Source organism: Hordeum vulgare, chromosome 1H (assembly GCF_904849725.1).
Source record: "Hordeum vulgare subsp. vulgare chromosome 1H, MorexV3_pseudomolecules_assembly, whole genome shotgun sequence".
NCBI classification, from domain to species: domain Eukaryota; kingdom Viridiplantae; phylum Streptophyta; class Magnoliopsida; order Poales; family Poaceae; genus Hordeum; species Hordeum vulgare.
The window spans coordinates 5,961,946-5,982,896 of NC_058518.1; the positions used below are offsets into that span (position 1 = coordinate 5,961,946).

At 40.1% G+C, this 20,951-nt stretch overlaps 3 protein-coding genes across 4 annotated transcripts; all 3 read left to right on the forward strand.

The window, feature by feature from the left end:
- The first annotated feature begins 6,216 nt into the window (after positions 1 to 6,216).
- LOC123429928 (WAT1-related protein At5g64700-like) lies at positions 6,217 to 8,574 on the forward strand. Its single transcript, XM_045113924.1, has 5 exons — positions 6,217 to 6,485; positions 7,247 to 7,601; positions 7,705 to 7,863; positions 7,970 to 8,121; positions 8,403 to 8,574. Exons 1-5 carry the CDS (start codon positions 6,217 to 6,219, stop codon positions 8,572 to 8,574), a joined length of 1,107 nt encoding a protein of 368 aa, XP_044969859.1.
- Positions 8,575 to 11,131: 2,557 nt separating this feature from the next.
- On the forward strand, positions 11,132 to 12,479 carry LOC123430031 (thionin-2.2-like). Of its 2 annotated transcripts, none has more exons than XM_045113981.1 (3): positions 11,132 to 11,457; positions 11,760 to 11,819; positions 12,134 to 12,479. In XM_045113981.1, exons 1-3 carry the CDS (start codon positions 11,193 to 11,195, stop codon positions 12,220 to 12,222), a joined length of 414 nt encoding a protein of 137 aa, XP_044969916.1. In that variant the 5' UTR covers positions 11,132 to 11,192; the 3' UTR covers positions 12,223 to 12,479. The 2 variants fall into 2 exon arrangements, with proteins under 2 accessions (XP_044969916.1, XP_044969971.1); XM_045114036.1 differs by having other exon boundaries at positions 11,135 to 11,457; positions 11,763 to 11,819.
- Positions 12,480 to 18,655: 6,176 nt separating this feature from the next.
- LOC123403965 (WAT1-related protein At5g64700-like) lies at positions 18,656 to 20,550 on the forward strand. The gene is made up of 4 exons (XM_045097871.1): positions 18,656 to 19,067; positions 19,499 to 19,850; positions 20,090 to 20,248; positions 20,395 to 20,550. The coding sequence occupies exons 1-4, from the start codon at positions 18,799 to 18,801 to the stop codon at positions 20,548 to 20,550; spliced, it is 936 nt and encodes a 311-aa protein (XP_044953806.1). The 5' UTR covers positions 18,656 to 18,798.
- Positions 20,551 to 20,951: the final 401 nt, after the last annotated feature.

Here is a 20,951-nt window from a genome sequence, read left to right on the forward strand (position 1 = left end):
CCTCCATGGGAGGAGACGAGGCCGAGTTTTGTTTCCACTCGCGTGGAAATCATCGTCGAGATGGCGGAGGCGGAGCATGCCAGGCGAGCAGGACGGCACTGTGGACGTACCTCTGTTGTCTCTCAGGAAGCAGCAAAGCAGCCGTTGTGCGCCATGTATGTATGCTTCGGCAGGTTAACTATGAAATCAATCGATACGGAAGCACTCTCTATATAGTAAGCGCTGTGAACAAAGCAAACCATGCCAGCTGCGTTGGTAAGAGAATTTTTAGTAGTACGCACGTCCGAAGCAAACCTTGTAAATATTATGTTCTTCTTCTTTCACATTAAATATTGTGTATCTTGTGCACTAATTCAGGTAACATGCATGCAGCAACATATCGATCATCCATGTCTATGATGTAGTGCTTGGAGCCTATACTAGTACTTTCCTGTAAATGAAATGATACACGATCGTCACAATGACGTCCTTTATAATCGTTTCAGTTAATCAATCTATTCTGTTATACTATTAAAACGATAGAAAACGAACGGTTTTGATCAAACAATAAAAAAGACCGCAAAAGAACGGCTGTGATTTGCTAGAAATATTTATTCAGCGTATACATGTCTCCATATCCCACATGTTTTGTGGCTCCCAAGCAAAGCGATGAGTAGATATTTTTTTTAAAGCAAAGCAATGGTTGATAATCGAATTCCCATAGACGAATCACGTACTAAGGAAAAGTAACTTTTCAGGAACCGAAGGAAAAAAAAATCATACATAGCACGCACAGACTGAGTACAAGTCAGATACGTACGAAACGTGCAACAGAAGAATGCGTGCCTAATAAATGACCTTACGGGGAGTTTAATAAATGACCTTACTGGAAGAGAAAACTTCTGGAAGAATTATTGGAAGAAAAACTAAACACTCACACTTAAATCTGTCAATGTGCATAAGTTAATACGTGCATAACAATTTTTGGAAGAATTTTTGTTTTTGGAAGAAAAACAAAACACGGCAGGCTCCTAACATGTATACATCAATACGTGCATAACAGCATTCATTCAGATTCCATCTAAAGGATAAATTACAATAATAAAAGGATAGTGGAATATCAGACATATTAGCCACACGGACGAACGTTCAACTCCATAAATAGGATACAACTCAACTTTTATATGAATTTAGTTTTTTAATATAAATTTTTACCTATATGGTTAAAATATAAAATTTAACCTGCAAAGTAGAACATATAAAAAAACTCAGATAACTTATCTAGTTCCAGTCCGAATAGAATAAAATCAATGCAGAAATACACAGACAGAACTAATAATCTATGAAAAGTTAATGCAAGACAAACGAAATAATACCAATTTTGAAGATATATTTTTACTAAGAGTTTTCAACAGGATTTGATCATGTTTCTCCAAGACTAATATTCCCACTGAAATATATTTACTATTTTGAATGGTATGTCAATAGTAATATGGCGTCTCAATTAACATGTTACTGTGGATTGGTATTATCATTTTATATAATACAAATATTGTTGGAGGTAAATATATGACCCAATGATAGGCTTCCTTAAATTTGCCTTAGGTCTTCGTGAGCAAGCAAGTTGGATGCACACCCATTAGTTTTCTTTAAGATCTTTCACATACTCTTAGCTCTAGTGCATCATTTGTATGGCAATCCCTACTCACTCGCATTGATATCTATTGATGAGCATCTCCACAACTCATTGATATTGCCTAGTTAATGTGACCATCTTCTCCTTGTTTGTCTTGCAACCTCCACCACACTCCACACCACTTATAGTGTTGAAACCATGGCTCACGCTCATGTATTGCGTGAGAGTTGAAAAAGGTTTGAGAAAGTAAAGGTGTGAAAACAATTACTTGGCCAATACCGGGGTTGTGCATGATTTAAATTCGTTGTGCAATGATGATAGAGCATAGCCAGACTATATGATTTTTGTAGGGATAACTTTCTTTTGGCCTTGTTATTTTAAAAGTTCATGGTTACCTTGCTAGTTTGCTTGAATTATTATTGTCTCCACATCAATAGCAAACTATTGTTTTGAATCTAATGGATCTGAACATTCACGTCACATAAGAGGAGTTACAAAGGACATCTATGCTAGGTAGCATGAAAGCATCAAAAATTCATTCTTTATCACTTCCCTACTCGAGGACGAGCAGGAGTTAAGCTTGGGGATGCTTGATACGTCTCAAATGTATCTATAATTTTTTTATGGTTTCACGCTGTTATCTTGTCAACTTTGGATGTTTTGTTTACCTTTTATATCTTTTTTGAGACTAACTTATTAATTCAGTGCCAAGTGCCGTATCCTGTTTTTTCCTGTGTTTTTGACTCTTTTCAGATCTGATTTTGGAACGGAGTCCAAACGGAATAAAATCCCCGAAATAAATTTTTCCAGAACGGAAGAAGATCAGGGGACTTGAGGGCCAAGGCAGGAGAGCCACAGGGGGCCCACAAGCCCTGTAGCCGCCACCAGGGGCGGCGGCTACCAGGCTTGTGGCCTCCCTGGCGCCCCCCTGACCTAGCTCTTTCGCCTATATATTCCCTAAAATCCAGAAAAAAATCAGGGCATCCACGAAAACACTTTTCCACCGCCGCAAGCTTCCGTTTCCGCGAGATCTCATCTGGAGACCCTTCCCGGTGCCCTGCCGGAGGGACTTTGGAGTTGGAGGGCTTCTTCATCAGCATCATCGCCCCTCCAATGACTCATGAGTAGTTCACTTCAGACCTACGGGTCCGTAGTTAGTAGCTAGATGGCTTCTTCTCTCTCTTGGATCTTCAATACAAAGTTCTCCATGATCTTCATGGAGATGTATCCGATGTAATCCTCTTTGGCGGTGTGTTTGTCGAGATCCGATGAATTGTGGATTTGTGATCAGATTGTCTATGAATTATATTTGAGTCTTTGCTGATTTCTTATATGCATTATTTGATATCCTTGTAAGTCTCTCCGAGTCTTGGGTTTTGTTTGGCCAACTAGATCTATGATTCTTGCAATGGGAGAAGTGTTTGGTTTTGGGTTCATACCGTGTGGTGACCTTTCCAGTGACAAAAAGGGCAGCAAGGCACGCATCGTGTTGTTGCCATCATGGGTAACAAGATGGGTTTTTATCGTAGATATGAGATTGTCCATCTACATCATGTCATCTTGCTTAAGGCGTCACTCTGTTTTTTAGACTTAATACACTAGATGCATGCTGGATAGCGGTCGACGTGTGGAGTAATAGTAGTAGATGCAGAAAGTATCGGTCTACTTGTTTTGGACGTGATGCCTATAGATATAATCATTGCCTTAGATAACGTCACGACTTTGCGTGGTTCTATCAATTACTCGACAGTAATTCGTTCACCCACCGTCTACTTGCTTTCATGAGAGAAGCCACTAGTGAACACTACGGCCCCCGGGTCTATTCACACCTATCGTTTCCACTTTCACTTTTATTTTGCTCTGTTTACTCGTTGTTGCTTTCAGTTCACACTTTGCAAACAATCTATAATGGATTGACAACCCCTTCATAGCGTTGGGTGCAAGCTCTTTGTGTTTGTGCAGGTACTTGTTACTTGACGAGATCTTCCATTGGTTCGATACCTTGGTTCTCAAAACTGAGGGAAATACTTACCGCCGTTGTGCGACAACATCCTTTCCTCTTCAAGGGAACACCAACGCAAGGCTCCAAGGCCGCGGGGAAATCCTTTGCATATTTGCCAAGGAAGTCCCTAAAGGCGTAGTCGTAGCAGCAGGATTCCTAGCGCCGTACCAGGGAAGGTCTGTTGTCGCAGTAGCAAGTGTCATGCAGTTTAGTTTACCAGGTACAACAATGTCTGCTATGGAGATTTTTCATTTTGTGAGGGAAGTGGATTGTTATCCTAATACTTCTATTGCATATCGAATTTTATTTACTATGCCCGTGACTGTTGCATCAGCTGAAAAAAGCTTTTCTAAGCTGAAGCTATTGAAAAACTATTTGAGATCTGTAATGTCACAAGAGAGGTTAAATGGTTTGGCAACTCTATGCATCGAGAAGCAGTTATTGGATGAGATTGATATTGATTCCATCATCGACGATTTTGCATGCAGGAATGCAAGAAGGAAATTTTAGGATGTGTTTGAATTGTAAAACTTATATACCATAATGAAATTACGCCTTTGTGCGTCCGTGGTTTTTTCCCGTAAGGGTTTTCCACGTAAAAAATTTATGTCTCATTTTTTTGCTATTTATTTCGCTAATCTATACTATTTATTTATACTAAGGGGCCCTAAATTTTAGTTTCGCCCTGGCCCTCGAAATCTCAGGACCGGCCCTGGATAAGCACACGTGTACATGCGTGGTCTCTCAGATCAAAACGCATGCCGTGTTTGTTGATAAGCACATGCCGTAAAATATTGTGTGCGTCGCTTCAACCGGCGCTGCAAAAATATATAACGCGCGTCCAGCACAAACAACATACAAGACTAGAAACAAGTTTTTTTTATTAAAAGATCAAATAAACAAAAATAATCAACAATAAATAGTTTGATTTTTCACAATAGTCAACAATAAATATTTTGACACTACAACATCAAACATAAATCACCACTCTGATTTCGTTGGCCATTACATGTCCATCACTCCTTGATTAGATCCTTCTGAAGATCATTATGCGTCTCGCCACGTCGAATGGCATGATAGGAGGCATCAAATCAGGCCACCCTCGCAGCCCGACGACGCACTCGCACGGGATGTCCCATGAGCTCATACCGAGAGTAGTCTAAATCTTGGCCACACTCATTTTCGATGGTCATGTTATGCATGATCACACACACGTGCATGATGTACCAAAGCATGTTTTGATCCCAAAATCTAGCCGGTCCTCTCACAATAGCAAATTGGGCTTGCAAAATCCCAAAAGCTCTCTCCATGTGCTTTCCTTGATTATTATTATTTTCATCACTGCATGTGGATTTTTTTTTCCAAGGGGAAAAAACTAATCGATGCAATATTAATGGTGTTTGCCTTATAATACTAACAAAGGAGAATATTAATTATCCCTTGAATGCATGCAGAAGTGAAATCATTGGTTTTGATGTGCATGAGAGAGAAAATTACACATTAATTTATATGGCATACAAGGAGACAAGCTCTCTTGTGACATTGACTTAGAAGGCAATAAATTTTGCCTTGGTACCTGTAATATGAGTTTGTGGCCTTATATACAAAAATGGAGGGAGTACATGTATTGGTTAGCTTAATTTATAGCTCTTAAACACATGTTATTGCGCTAGCTAGCGGCACTAACTTATAGGCATGGTACATGTATTTGCAATCACATGGCTAAAGAACGAAGCTTGTCTCTAAGGGCATGTATAGTGATGATATTTTAGCAATGCCATGTAGGATGATTGATGAGTTAGAAGATGTATATATTTAATTTAATAGATGATACCTTAGTAAGGAATATTGAATTTATACTCTAACCAATCCATCCAAAAGTTTGAACTAGTGAAGATAGGCAGGCAATATATTTAGACATATTCCCTCACGTCTATGCATTTTATTCCGTAGACGTGGGATTAATAAAGATCATAGAATATCTTCTTTTAATAATGTGTTAGCTGGGCCTTAAACTATTGTACGCCTAATGGTACCATAGCTTTTTTAATAGTGAAGAACAGTAATGCTATATATAGCACATGTTCAATATGTTCCCATTTTGGTTATCCGACAGAAATCAGTGATGATTTCCAATCATTCTAGGGGAGGGGATATTTAATGTCCAAAATTTGTCCTAATTCAAGATTTGGCAGGTGAGTAATTGACGCTTTCGGAGTATGAACACACTGATCTGGGCACGCCTCCTTCCACTAGTCAGTCCCTCCGCTTAGACACAAATATTAGTACTTTATGACCAACTAATCAGCCCTATGCCTGAACAAGAAGGGTGTGAAACTTATGCTTAGGTATAGACGTCAGGTACACCACAAAAGTCACATACGTTGCACATGCAGTGTTGGACGACTAATTCAGGCAGCAAGAACTCACCACGCGTTTACTCTCCGGTCTAGACTAACCCCGTCCACTACGCATGCACGATGTGTGCAAGCTACTAGCTCCATACAAATAGGCCACCAGGACCGTACCAATGCTGCACACACACACACACAGACCACCGCCGCAGAGTAGTTCTGGCAGGTGTTACATCGTTTGCGCCATGGCCGACCGGAGCAAGAAAGCTTATGTGGTGGCAGTGGCAATCCAGGCCATCTACACGGGCCTCTTCGTCGTCTCTAAGGCTGCATTCAACAGCGGCATCAACACCTACGTCTTCATCTTCTACCGCCTCGCTGCTGCCACCGCCCTCCTCCTCCCAATCGCGCTTATTGACTCCACTTGCTGCCGGAGCCGATCAACCACCGCAACACCTGCACCGGCATTGTCATGCCGGCTGCTCTTCAAGCTCTTCCTATACGCCTTGCTTGGGTATATACATATATTAACATATTTGCTATTGCTAGTATTGGGAAATCCTCCTCTTATTTTGTCCCCAAAATACAGTTGATTTCAAACTCATTTCTACATTAAGTTAATTAGTTTACACAAGAGGGATATGGTAGGGTTCAAATTTTCGATACAGACATATTTCGGCCCACACCAAAATACCAGTCATTTCCACATTTAGTTTAGACGGTTTTTGGCTAAACTTTGAATTTGGTTTGAAACTATTCCCGGATTATTATGACAAAAATACCACTGGATGTATCTAAATATTATTGCAAATTTGTTTAAGTGCTAGATCGTGGACGACTGTGGTAGCAAGAGCAAGAAAATAATTGTGAAAATAAAAAAGGGATGGTCCGGGGATTGAATAATAATAATAATAATTTTTATTTTAAGGGGGATATATCACAGGTGGGGCCCATGCATGTATTTGTGCATCAATATTGATTTTTAGAAGAAACAAATCTAAAAAGAGTTTGGTTTTAATTTTACAGATTACAGTAGTAGTCCATGCGCATATGTACCCATAAATCAATTTTCATCCACTGTCATAATTTGATCGTTATATATACTCCATCTATTACTAAATATAAGTTTTTTTTAGACATTTCAACGAATGACTAGCAAAATAAGTGAATCTATACTTTAAAATATGTCTATACAAACCATATATAGTTTAATAGTGAAATTTCTAAAAAAACTTATATTTAAAAACGAAGGAAATATGTCCATGCATATTGCAGGAACACCTTCACCCTGAACGTGTACAACGTGAGCTTGAAGCAGACTTCGGCGACGGTAGGATCCGCAGCCATAAACTCCATGCCCGTCGCCACCTTCCTCCTCGCAGTGCTTCTGCAGATGCAGGCGGTCAAGCTCCGGAGCCGCTCTGGTTTAGGCAAGCTCGCGGGTGTCACTCTTTGCCTTGCCGGAGTGTTGGTCATCGCCTTCTACGCTGGCCCGTCCATACGCCCCCTTGCCCACAACCCCGTCTTCGCTCGCAAGATGAACAGTGTCAGTAGTGGCGCTGCGTGGATCAAAGGCACCTTCCTTCTCATCCTCGCTTGTGCAACCTGGTCTCTCTGGATTGTCCTGCAGGTTAGTGGTAATCAACTAATTCTGTATGTATGTTAATTATTAGGTATGCTTGCTTGTTTATTTGCATAATGGTCTTACATGAATGCATGTGTAATGCATGCAGGTTCCGTTGCTTAAAGAATATCCAAACAAGCTGATGGCCACAGCGATGCAATGCGTGTTTGGTGCTCTCCAGTCCTTTGTTGTGGCTGTGGTGGTTGAGAGGGACTTCACCAAATGGAAGCTTGGTCTGGACATTGGCCTCCTTGCGATCCTCTACTCGGTCAGTTTGAATGTTAAAAATAGCCGAATAATTTTAATTTTAAGTGTACAAAGTGATGATGCTGATGCACACAACTCACTCACACGACACCGCTTAATTGTTACAGGCCTTCTTGGGAACGGGTGCATTAATGTACCTGCAGGCGTGGTGTGCAGAGATGAGAGGGCCGGTGTTTGTTGCGATGTGGAGTCCATTGGCGTTGATTTTCACTATCCTTTGCTCTTCATTCTTCCTTGGAGAAGTGGTCCACCTTGGGAGGTAAACCTTTGAAACACAACATAAACAATGTCCATGACAAAGTGGGGAATATGTTTTGAGCAACGGAGAGGTGTGATGTATATTCATTTAAATAAATGATATGCACATGTAGTAGTATGGTTTTCAGGGGAATGTGTCCAAACCCCTGAAACCAATGACAAAACTGCTCTCCTACCTAAATATTGCCGAAAAAGAAGAAGCTCAACCATTTTTAATATTTTAATTAATTATCTTGAATGATTGTGATTATGATTATGATCAAAATATTCTTTGTCTTGCAGTATTTTGGGAGGAATTCTACTGGTTGGTGGCCTATATTGTGTGCTATGGGGTAAAAGCAAGGAAAAGGATAGTAAGATAACATCAGTGGCGCCAGAGGAAAGTCAAGTTCAAGGAGACGGAGCGGCAATACAGAAGAAACACGAAGAGGGGGAACTAACATCACAAGTGTAAAACTCAAATAAAACATGTACAATTGACAAGACACTTGTAAAAAAGATCAAATACAGGAGAGCAGTAGATATGCAATATTATGAGTAGTATTTTTGCACAAAAGAAGAAAATATTTCATGTGTTACATGTTGATCTGGACAGTGATACACCGTCTTCAAAGTCAAACTTCTACCATCAATATAGAAGATTGTTTTTTACATACAAAATTTACTCCCTCCATTGCATAATATAAGATGTTACTACAACCAATATGTGAGTATATTGATGACATCTTATATTTTGGGATAGATGGGGTATAAATTATAAATACATTCTTTATGATATGTGCACTATTATAAGTTAGCGCTTAGTTGGCATGTTCCGTCGTGTAGGTGGTTAAATTGTTGAATGTTTGACTAACTTTAGTGTAATGCAATATTTATAACTAACATGTACTCTACTGACACTCGGTAGGGGGGTCAAAGGTCTATTTATATAAAATATAACAAGTCCAGGAGTAAGCTTGAAAATTGAAGTTAAATGATTATTTTTAATAAATCTTGTTGAAAGCGGTAGAGCTCAAAAATCCTGAAAATGAAGAAATTAATGTTGACCTTGTAAAGTGGAAATTGAGAAAAAAAAACATATTATCACTTTTTTAGCACCGTGCATAATGCCAAAACATTAACATTGTCAGATTCATTGCGTGATCAACTAAGTGCAAAATATACCACCAAATTATCCTCCCATGTAGAATGTCATCGTCATGTGAAATAGTGTGCAATCAAGGCACCAATTAATATATTATATGCTAAAACTACATGAAGGGCTTAGTAGAAAAATGAGAAATAGGCTATGAAAAGTTAGACAATTGATTCGATGAATCTTGGCTTAGTTAACAAAACATAGCCGCTAGCTCTTCATAACTTGTAGGCCCAGCCTATATCATCTACGCAACCCACAAATCATATGCATCATGTAAATATCCTAAGCTCAAACATGTTGATTTTCCTTCCATAGTACAATAACAGTCATACTGGATCATTTATCAAATGAATAGAAAGAACCCGCAACTGCCATTATACGAAATAAACCTTTCAAGTTCTATCTCTAGCATCCCAACGCTTCTTTTATCCACATCTCACACCTTCCAACCTCCTACTGCCTCATCCCCGAGATCTGCGGGTTCCACTATTGCACCCTCATAGGATTGCATGTGATCACCTTCCTCATATATATATGCTCCTCCCCACCTACCATTTCCTCCACCACAATGTATTACCTCGCAGCGTCCCCCTTATCTTGGCCACACCATCCATAGTCTTTCTGATCCTTAAGGTTGAATGTCAACCTTGATCAAATTTAGTTTCATTCATATCAAAGATTCAATTTAATCTTTTCTATTTTTCATAAAAGCATAGAGTTGTTTATTTGCTTCTACTATGAGCCGTGAATACGATGCATGTACTCTATAATGTATAACTATAAAGCTTGACTTATTCATTATATCTTATATTCTTTTTTATATTCTTTTTTATTTTTCATGTGGTCAGCAGATAAAGCATGACTCGATCCATATATATCGCATCTTCCTGTGTGTATACTCTATATCTGTTTCTTTCAGTCTATCGATTGCATGCAAATAAGCCTGATTAGTTAATTCTCCAGAAGAGGTGTGGTTTTTTTCCAAAAAGATTGTGGTTGGTTATAACTTTTTTAAAAAGCTGCAATTTCAAGACCAAGGAGACACGACGCATCTTGCTTTGGGACTGTGGATCGCTGCCTCCATAATCAACTAGCAAGCTGCACATGCCCAAATGCATGTATATCATAACTATTACCAGTCGAGCACTCTGATCGATCTGGACCCGTATCTGCGCCAACGCTTTTACTATGTGCACTACGAGCGATCTGGATCTGGATCTGGGTCCGCGTCTAGCTCTGTGGCATTGCTGGCGGTCCCAAGCACGACCACAACACCATATGCACGGATGCGTCACCTAGCCAGTGATCAAAGGAGCAGAGTAAATGACTAATTGAGCAGCTTACAAGTTGAAGAACCATGTAGTATAATGCACTGAACGTTGGGAGCTCATCACCTATCTATAGGCTCCCAAAATTTAAATTCAAGATGTATTTGAAATATTCAAGCTGAATTTGCAGGGTATTTTATAGCGGTAACCAAATCTCGCCCGCCCTCAGTAAAAATCATCAACCCGATAGCTAAAACCTTGGTGACGGTATCATCACGCATAGTTCCTCGCTAACATGCATTGGTGATTGGGCACTAGTGCTGATGGAACTCGAGGATCTAAATAATCATTTCACAGTAGCCAAATCCATAATCTTATCCATGATGTCGAGATCTCAAAAAGGCCAGATCTCATAGTTATAAAATTATAGTAGGGTTGTGAATTGCACATACCCATTTGAATGCCTTTGACATAATACTATCTTGTAGCACAGCGATAGATCTGGATCCAGACTAATTGAGCACCTACCACATGCACACCACGCAGCTTACAAGTTGAGATGCAGCCATCTCCTATAAATAGAGTCGATGCCCAGGTGTTGCTTCATCTCATCTTGTCTCATCTTAGAGCCATTCATTTCAATCACCGTGTGTGAAAGAATTGAGCATGGCTATGAGAGGCAGCAACAATGTCAAGAGCTTCGCGACGATGCTCCTAGTTGTGGGTCTTGTGGCCATGGAGCGAACCCAGCAAGCGCAAGCTTCCCATTGTTGTTGTCATCTAGACTCGGTCCCTACCTATTTTGACTGCCGCGCCAAATCTGATAGCACCGTCTCAGAGTGCTGCGGTGTTTCCGCCGGCTATATATCAAACGACGCTGGAACTGAATGCAAGTCCGGTTATATTGATATAGAGAAAGTTTCACTACAAGGTATGTTGAATAACCGACACTTTCTTTTTGGTGTACTCATTCTGTTTTGCATTCACCGTTACTTGCAACTCCGGTTTGAACATATATATCTCTGTCTAGCGATATCTTGCATGGTGGTACTATATCTATATGGATGGAACTTGCAAGAGATGGATGGATCGAACTTGTTTTTAATTACTAGCTTGCGAGCTCCATCTGGATATATGTTGTGCAAGAGATGGATCGATATATGTTTGATTTTTTGCTTGCTTACATTTACATGCACAAATGCTGCTGTGCTGGTGCTGCCTGCTGGAAATCAGCAGTCAACTACTGCAAGTTGGGGTGCACGGCTTCCTTGTGTAACAAAGTAACTCCATCTGGTAAGGTTCTCTCGACTTGGTTGCTACTTGGTCAATCACTAACACCAACCCCCAGCCATCACATGCGCATGCTGCTACAAATCCCAAGGCAATACACCTTGCAATATACTCCCTACGTAAACATATATAAGACTGTTTAGATCACTAAAGTAGTGATCTAAACACCCTTATATTTCTTTACAGAGGGAGTACAAACAAAATCCATGCATCAGTCCCCCAGAAGTCTCATAGTAGTAAAAGTCCCACCTAAATAACTCATTGCTCGTATGTATGATGTATCACCTAATTAATATATTTTTTCCATATCGATGAAGGGAACGATGCCATGGAACACTGCACCAGTGAATGCCACGATCTGTGCACCAAGAACGGTGTGGAAATTGCACAAGTCGTCGTGGCTTAACTAGTTATGGCAAGGAGCTGCATCGGACAAGCCCGCCAAGGAGTGTTTGTGTTGCCTTCAATAACTGGATGTCGCATCCAAGACCAGTATATGTCAAATGTTACTTGTGTTGCAATTTTAGCTCCAATAAGGCTCATGAGATGTATGACGCATCCTCCCGCGAGGATATATAGTGCTCATCATATTAGATGTTTTTGTTGTATCCTTGGCGTATGACATTGTCAAAGCATGATTTTAGTGAAATCTTGTTTAGTTTAGCAAACCGTATTGTTTTTCTTTTTTCCTTCGACAGGTTAAGCCATCTTGTTGTTGGCAAGGGTCTTTTAAGGTTACAAATAATAAAGGGATGCGATAACGCCTATACGTGTGGTGGGAGCAACATTCGTCCACATGCCTATAACACACATATTACGTCACGTCACCGCATGCGTGTATGTGACAATCTTTTTTCATTTTCAGTTTTTAAAATATTTTATCTCTTAAATGAAAATCCGATTGAAGATCCGTTTTGACCATATTAAATCAATCGCGACGAGATCTTCAAAACTAGATCTCATATCAATATGTTTGGACGACTTCTTTTTTTGGGTTAAAAATTGTCATGTCTATTGCACATGAATTGCCATGGTGTTTATACTAAAGTTGCCATGATATGTTTCAGGTATTTTTTTCTTCTACCTTTAAAAGTAAATTTTGATGGATTAGTAATGAACTGCCATGGTCCATGCATTAAATTTGCCGTGGTTAATTACTAAAAATTTCCATAAGAAGTAGTTGAAAAATATATCGGTAGATTTAAATCTAGAAGAAAAAAATAGATAAAACATGTCATGGCAACTACAGTGTAACATCATGGCAACTGTTGCCCCAAAAAAATTTCATCAAAACATATCAACATGGGATCTAGTTTTGAAGATCTCGCCGAGACAGATTTAATGGTGAAAATGAATTTTTAATTAGAAGATAAAACACTTTTAAGCCAAAAACTAAAAAAGATTCCCGTTAATGTCATCTGTCTTGACGTGGCAAAATGAGTGGTAATGGAGGCATGTGGGCAAATTGCAAACGACCACACGCGTGGGCTTTAGTTAACTAGTGTTTCATCCATGTGTGCTTGTGTCAATAAACTTGGTACATGCAAAGCTTTTGGCTGAATTTTCACAAAAAACGTCGTCAACTCTTATCCACTTAAGTGACTTGCAGAAACTATGTGTACTTTTGAGATTTCCAAAAAAATAAACATGTAAAACAATCGATACATATTCATGCAACTACCTGCAACTAACCCAAGATTACCAAATCATGTGCCACACGTGGTAAGCAATCCAAACTTGATGAAAACCCGAGATTCCCCGAAATAGAGGTAGTAACATGTTTTTACCAGCAATCCAAAGTTCAATAGCTTTTTGACAATTTTTCTATGGCGAGTTAAACTAGCCCACACACCTACAATTCCATAGCGGACCCTCAAACCGCCCATAACCGTCCGGACCCAGTTGTGCGGACGCACTTCCCATCCAACATGGTACCCCATTTATCCGCAGACTGGTCGGGTCTTCCATTTTCCTGCAAACCAACAAATCAGGGAGGGATTTGTGGGAATCTGGACAACCGACATGTAGGCCTTCGACGCCCCTGACCCACCCAAAAACAAGGCACAAGATGATATAAATTTAGAAATCATACTGATCCGCTACACTGACACAGGATGACATCAGTTTGCGAGAATTACATTCCGTACCTGATTAGTTTCTTTCTTTTCCTGTCGCTAGGAGTCCATACAAATGCAATGTGAAGATTTAACGAGCTATTAAGTCTGGATTCATCCCTGCCCGAGTGATGACCTGATGATCATGCTACTAGACAATATTTCTTCCTTTCAACTTGCAATTTGATGGTGCAAAGTGAGTCTGGGTTAAGGCCTGGATGTTAATTTAGTACAATCTTGTTATGTGTCGTGTTGGATGGCACACGTGTACTGTAATTGGTTGCGTTTCTTTTTGAAGATGGAATGAAGTTATGAGCTGGTGATGACATAAAAATATTCTTGTAGCTGATTTTTTTTCTAGAGATGGAATGAACTATGACCTGATGATCGGAGAAACATATTTTGTAACTGATCGGTTTATTTAATTGTTGCCCAAGTGATGACCTTGATAATCATGGCACTAGAGAATATTTCTCACTTGATTTCCTCTTGCATTTTTCTATGAAAATAATGACAGATTAAGGCATGGTAGTTAATTTACAACCTTGCATTATGTGCCTTGTTGGATTGCACATCTCTACAATTCCATTGGTGGCGCTTCGCCCTGAAACTAAGATGATAAATGTATGGATAAGTTCATTCAAGTGTACTTGAATGAACGATGCTTATTTTTGTAATATAAAATTACTGACTACATTGTTTTTCCCAGGAAAGAAGTTGTGTTTATATCTGATACACTGAAGTAAACTAAGTATATTATTATCTTGTATAAGATGGACTTGTAATAATTACTTTTAGCTATAGGTTTCCTTCTTTTCTTGTTGTTGCCACCTACCTTTAACCTTCAGATACTCTATGGTGTATTTGTCATGCCAACTAAGCAACAAAACCAGATTGTAGTAATATATTACAATTATTACATCTCAATCTATAGATAACATGATCATCAGACTAGTAACAAGAGAAGTTCTGGAGCAACCCTAAAGATACATCATGAAAACGATGATCAAAATCTATGGTGATGGAGTCTATGGTAGCATAAAAGGTGTCCACATGGAAAAAATGATCAACCGTAATATTGTTTCGTCCACCTTTTCTTGATTTACCCCACTTTGTAAAGATGCCATCCATACTTGGTATTGGAATCACATTTTTGGTGCAAAAGACATTGACATCTTCCAATAGTGTCTCCCAACGATCATTTCTCAAGTAGATCAAACATGTTTTCATGTGTGTAACCAATGAAATTGCTTGGATGAGATAATTTTAGATGCATGTATGCTTACATGGACAAAATATATCAACCAGACTAGATACATATAACAAGATCCTTCGTATACATGAACAACATTTTGATCCTTCTTTTTCAATAGAAGAGATAAATCGTTTCTCATACGGAAAAAAATTAACATCATCTTCAGGATGAACACAAAGCTAAAAGTCTCCATTTGACGAACCAAACCTCCTGGTCCTACATGAAACACATACATCATCCTCAACAATGCCCAAAACATCTATGATTGTGTCCCACATTGATTCAATGCAAGATAAGGTTGTGTAGTGAGAGCGACATCTTTTGTATGCTGGTGCGACCAAGGATGTTTCTTGTTATCTTCCTCTTCCCGTGGACATCTCATATCTCTCAACCCTATCCAAAAGAACCTCTTTTTGCTTGTCAAGCAATTTATCCTTCCTCTTGCAAGATGAAGTGCTGAAATTGGCAAGCATGATCACATATTAAAAAATAAAATTCTCAACACCCTCGCAATATCTCAAAACAACAACAACTACCAAGTGCAGTTGGTGGGCAAAGCAGCGAATATAGAAAGCATATGGGTTCTCATCTCGAATTAACTTCTTAAGGCCATTGAATTCTCCTCTCATATTAGATGCCCCATCATATCCTTACCCTCGTAGTCTTGCAACAACTAGTCATAGCAATGCACCATAATTTACAAGGCTATGACCATCTATATTGATTGTGATAAGATAGAAATAAGGAAGCGGACCAGTGTTGTATGCTTTACGACCATTTCATGTACGAAAATTACAACCTTCCTAACCAAAATGGTTGTTATGGTTTAGGGTTTGGAGCCCCCGAACAGCTTATGACCAAATGGTCTCAAATGATCGTAGATTTACAACCATTTCTTCAAGGGTCACTGACCGAAGGTCACAAGTTGACATATTTCTTGTACTGATTGACAGTCACAACGTACACACATTTACCGCATAGTTGACTGGTACATCGTCTAGAGCTGGACAAATAGCTTCCCCGCGTTAAGGTCCGTCGGGTGGACATGTTCCACCAGAAGGAACTTCTCGAACTAAGCTCCACTCAAGAAAATATATGTTCTTTTTTCCTTCACATAACAAGATATGTTAATGGGCTGGGTTTTGACAAGACCAATTAACCAGTTAAATAGACTACATTAACCTCACAACTAACGGGTTCAGTTCTACTACATTATGTACATTACACTAGGATAAGGCCCATGCTACGGCCTATGGTGATTAAGCACCAATCAAACTATACTTACCAGTCTATCAATACCACACCATCAACTATCATGAGACAAGAAAGATTTATTAACAGTCATGAATTCAGCCGAAACAAAATTGCTTAGTGTATAGAGTTCATATTTTCATACATGTGCTTAGTTGCTACAGAAGCTTGCCAGTCTACTGTGGTATGGTCCTTGTAATTGAGACTTGGCGTCGAATAGATGTTATTAATATTAAGTACCTTCAACAGTAGGAAAAATGTTTCTTGGATGACATTGATGGCGCCAACACAAACCATATGAACTCCTAACGGAACCATAAAAACCATATAAACCACAAACAATAGGAACCATTAGTATAGAGGTTGATGGCGCCAACACAACACAAACAATAGGAACCATTAGTATGGAGGTTGTCCAGAAAGAACAAACAAACGGGCATCTACTCCATGAAGAGAAAAATTAGTGCCACCCTAGTCGGCAAATTGTTCTATCAAACTCTACCACCCATTTCCTTTAATATGAAGGTAGCTAGGTATATATAGGAGAAGTGGTTGGCCAACTCGAATTTACATACAGATTGGACAAGGCATTACACTGCTTAAAGAAAAAGTACATACATAGCGTAACCCCCTCCAGACCACACCCCACCCCACACGTTACGATCTTGAGAGCAAGCAGCTAACTGGAACGAAAGGCCTGCCCGTTGGACGCCGAGGGGGCGGCCAGGAGCACTCCTCCATGGGAGGAGACGAGGCCAAGTTTTGTTTCCACGCGCGGAAATCATCGTCGAGATGGCGGAGGCGGGCAACCGGACGATGGAGCAGGGCGTGGCAGTCAATGGATGAGAGACTAGCAACAGGCATGAGTGGTGCACCTACGGACAGATTGCCCAGGCTAGTTTGCAACTTTGCATAGTCATAATAACAAATGCACCCAAAAATATAGAATCATTGTATTAGGGGTGCCGGATCGCTCTGTCAACCTGCCGCATTCACTGGTCCGGCATGCCATGCGACCAGGACGACGTACCTCTGTTGTCTCTCCGAAAGCAGCAAAGCAGCCGTTGTGCGCCATGTATGTATGCTTCGGCAGGTTAACTACGAAATCAATCGATACGGAAGCACTCTCTATATTTTTTTTAAAGCAAAGCAATGGTTGATAATCGAATTCCCATAGACGAATCACGTACTAAGCAATGGTTGATAATAAGAGACTTCTTATTAGCCTCTTGGTCAACGGAATCCTATCTGGACAGTGTGGAACGGAACTAACATTATTCCAGATTTGGAGTTGAGGTAAAAGGACCTCAATACAACTACCACTTTATTTCATGTGCGACACGAGGCTACATCTTATTAATCTCTTATCGAACCAACTCTTATTGGAATGAGCTATAAACCAACTCAACATGATTTTCTAGGTTTGGAGAGTCGATTCTCGTGATCTGATGGACTTCAAAGGTTGGGTTATTTGTGATTATTGAACCAAATCATATCAAAGGTTATTGATTCAAATCAATCACTTCTTATTAGCCTCGTGCTGAACCAGATATTGGTGGAACACCATATAAGGGTACTAAGATTATTCCAGATTTGGAGTTGAGACAAAAGAACCTCAGTACAGCTGCTATACTATTTAATCAGATTTGTTTCTTTTTCTATGTGATAAGGTGCACGCACATGTCCCGTTTCAGATCAAAGCAAAGCATTGTACAACCGCGTCTACAGACACCCCCGAACTCTGGGGACGCACAAGTGATTCACATCATGGACGCACGTCGGCACCTTGATCGATCACATAATATTGGGATGTTCTTGAATCAAATCTTGAGTAGTAGCACAGGAGAACACATAGCTGGTAGCCCAGATTACCAGACGAGGCGACCACATTCTTTGCCAGCCAAATCATAATCAACATTAATTAATTTGGAGTCTGAACTCTGAACACACTAATAGTTCTTCATATACCAACTAATCATGCATGTTAAACCAGGACTTTAACATAAGTGCATTGCAATACATGTTAGACGTCTTCTCCAAATAAAAAAGTACAAGTTGAACGAGATTAAGGCAGCAAGGACTCAACACGTGTTTACTCTCCTGTTTGTACTAACCCTGGCCAGGCCACCACGCAGGATCTATATAAACTATCAGGAACGGCACTAATGCTGGAGATAATTAGTCGTTCCGACTCCAACACACAGAAGAGAGATCGAGACTCTGTCATACAAGTATACATTATAAGTACTATCTTCACCTTTCTGCAAGTGAAACACACATACACACATTACACCACATCAGAGTAGTCGTGTCTCGTGTGCGCGCACTACTCCATTGACATCGCCCATCGTCTGGCGGCGCCATGGTCGGCGGGGGCAAGAAGTCATACGTGGTCGCTGTGGCCATCCAGGCCCTCTACGCTGGCCTTTTCATCATCTCTAAAGCCGCCTTCGACAGCGGCATCAACACCTATGTCTTCATCTTCTACCGCCTCACCGCCGCCACTGCACTCCTCCTCCCAACCGCGCTTATCAACAACACCTGCCGCCGGAGCAGATCAACAGCCTCAACACCACCACCAGCTATGTCATGCCGGCTGCTCCTCAAGCTCTTCCTATGCGCCTTACTTGGGTATATGCAGATATTAACGCATTATCTAGTATTAGGCAATCCTATTCCTCTTTTTCACAAAAATGTAGTAGAAGTCGATCTCGATGATATAAATATTTTGGCGCATACCGAAGTATCAGTTATTTCGAGTTGAGTTTAGGAAATTGTTTATCAATTTGAATTAAGTTCGAATATGGTTTGAATTTTTATAACAAAAATTATTTGCCGTATCCAAATATTACAATTAAAAGAAATAGGTCGGGGCAACCGTTGGTTGTAAGGCAAAAAACGAGAGAAAACAAAAAGGATGGTTGAACTATGGATTTTTTGTTTATTTAGAGGAAAACAATGCGGACACCCAAGTTACAAGAAATCCATGCATGTAACCATATATCATTTTGGCATGCATGGTAGTACTTTGATCATGCTAGGTATGTCCATGAATATTGCAGGAACACATTCACCCTGAACGTGTACAACGTGAGCCTGAAGCAGACCTCGGCGACGGTGGGGACAGCAGCCAGCAACTCCATGCCGGTCATCACCTTTCTCCTCGCGCTGGTTCTAAAGATGGAGACAATCAAACTCCGGAGCCGATCTGGTTTAGGCAAGCTCGTAGGTATCATGATCTGCCTCGCTGGAGTGCTTGTCATCGCCTTCTACATTGGCCCGTCCATACACCCGCTCGCCCACCATCCGGTCTTCGCTCACAAGCTGCAGAGAATCAACAATGGAGAGTGGATCAGAGCCACATTCCTTCTCATCCTCGCTTGCACAACCTGGTCTTTCTGGATAGCCCTGCAGGTTAGCAAGTCTCTGCTTGGCATATCTGTAGGTTAGATTGATTATTTTACTTTTCATTTATGATTTTCACACCTATATATATATATATCAGGGTTTTCTCGCACCAAATTACAAAATAAGTTCATGTATCACACTCAACAACCACAGAATAATCCTTAACAAAATGTAACCAGCCATACATGATGCATGCCTATACAGATGCCTATGCTTCATACATTTGTGTCATGTATTGCATGCAGGTTCCAATACTTAAAGAATATCCGAACAAGCTGATGGCCACGGCGATGCAATGCCTGTTCGGCGCACTCCAGTCCTTTGTCGTGGCAGCGGTGGCAGAGAGGGACTTCCAAAAATGGAAGCTTGGGCTGGACATTGGCCTCCTTGCGGTCCTCTACTCGGTCAGTTAACTAGTTATGTGCCTATCTTGCTTTGTCTTCGATAGCTGCATGTATATAAATAGTTTTGTAATCTAAATTTGAGTGTACAAATTAATGTGGATGATGTACACAACACACTCAGAGAACGCTCAATTTAATTGTTGCAGGCCTTTTTGGGGACGGGCGCATTGATGTACCTACAAGCCTGGTGTGCGGAAATGAGTGGGCCGGTGTTTGTCGTGATGTGGAATCCATTGGCTTTGGTTTTCACTATATTTTGCTCATTATTCTTCCTTGGGGAAATTGTTCATCTGGGAAGGTAATATTTTCAACATAGAAATATTTTTCATGAAAAGACAACATAAACATTGTGAAATGACCAAATAGAGATTGAATTTTTGTATAAACTGACGGGAGCGTTGTCTACAATGGAGAGTGTCATGTTTTCTAGTTAACATGCCCAAACTTATAAAAACCAAAAACAAGGCTACTCTCCCGGGCAAATATTACTCACAAAATACAAGTTAAACATTTTAGCTATTCTAAATTAATTATCTTGCACGACTGTAATTATGCTTTGAATAATGACTTGTTGGCTTTTGTTTTGCAGTATTTTAGGAGGGGCTCTATTAGTTGGTGGCCTATACATGGTGTTGTGGGGTAAAAGCAACGAAGAAGAAAATAAGATGCTATCAGTGATGCCAGAGGAAAGTCAAGTTCAAGG

Bases quoted from the DNA above. Each gene is read 5' to 3' on its own strand.
- LOC123430031 (XM_045113981.1), top strand. From the start codon at position 11,193: ATGGCTATGAGAGGCAGCAACAATGTCAAGAGCTTCGCGACGATGCTC. The intron at 11,458-11,759 runs GTATGTTGAATA...GCTGGAAATCAG, and splicing joins AGAGAAAGTTTCACTACAAG to CAGTCAACTACTGCAAGTTG. The intron at 11,820-12,133 runs GTAAGGTTCTCT...ATATCGATGAAG, and splicing joins TAACAAAGTAACTCCATCTG to GGAACGATGCCATGGAACAC.
- LOC123403965 (XM_045097871.1), top strand. From the start codon at position 18,799: ATGGTCGGCGGGGGCAAGAAGTCATACGTGGTCGCTGTGGCCATCCAG. The intron at 19,068-19,498 runs GTATATGCAGAT...TGAATATTGCAG, and splicing joins TTCCTATGCGCCTTACTTGG to GAACACATTCACCCTGAACG. The intron at 20,249-20,394 runs GTCAGTTAACTA...TAATTGTTGCAG, and splicing joins TCCTTGCGGTCCTCTACTCG to GCCTTTTTGGGGACGGGCGC.
- LOC123429928 (XM_045113924.1), top strand. From the start codon at position 6,217: ATGGCCGACCGGAGCAAGAAAGCTTATGTGGTGGCAGTGGCAATCCAG. The intron at 6,486-7,246 runs GTATATACATAT...TGCATATTGCAG, and splicing joins TTCCTATACGCCTTGCTTGG to GAACACCTTCACCCTGAACG. The intron at 7,602-7,704 runs GTTAGTGGTAAT...TAATGCATGCAG, and splicing joins CTCTCTGGATTGTCCTGCAG to GTTCCGTTGCTTAAAGAATA.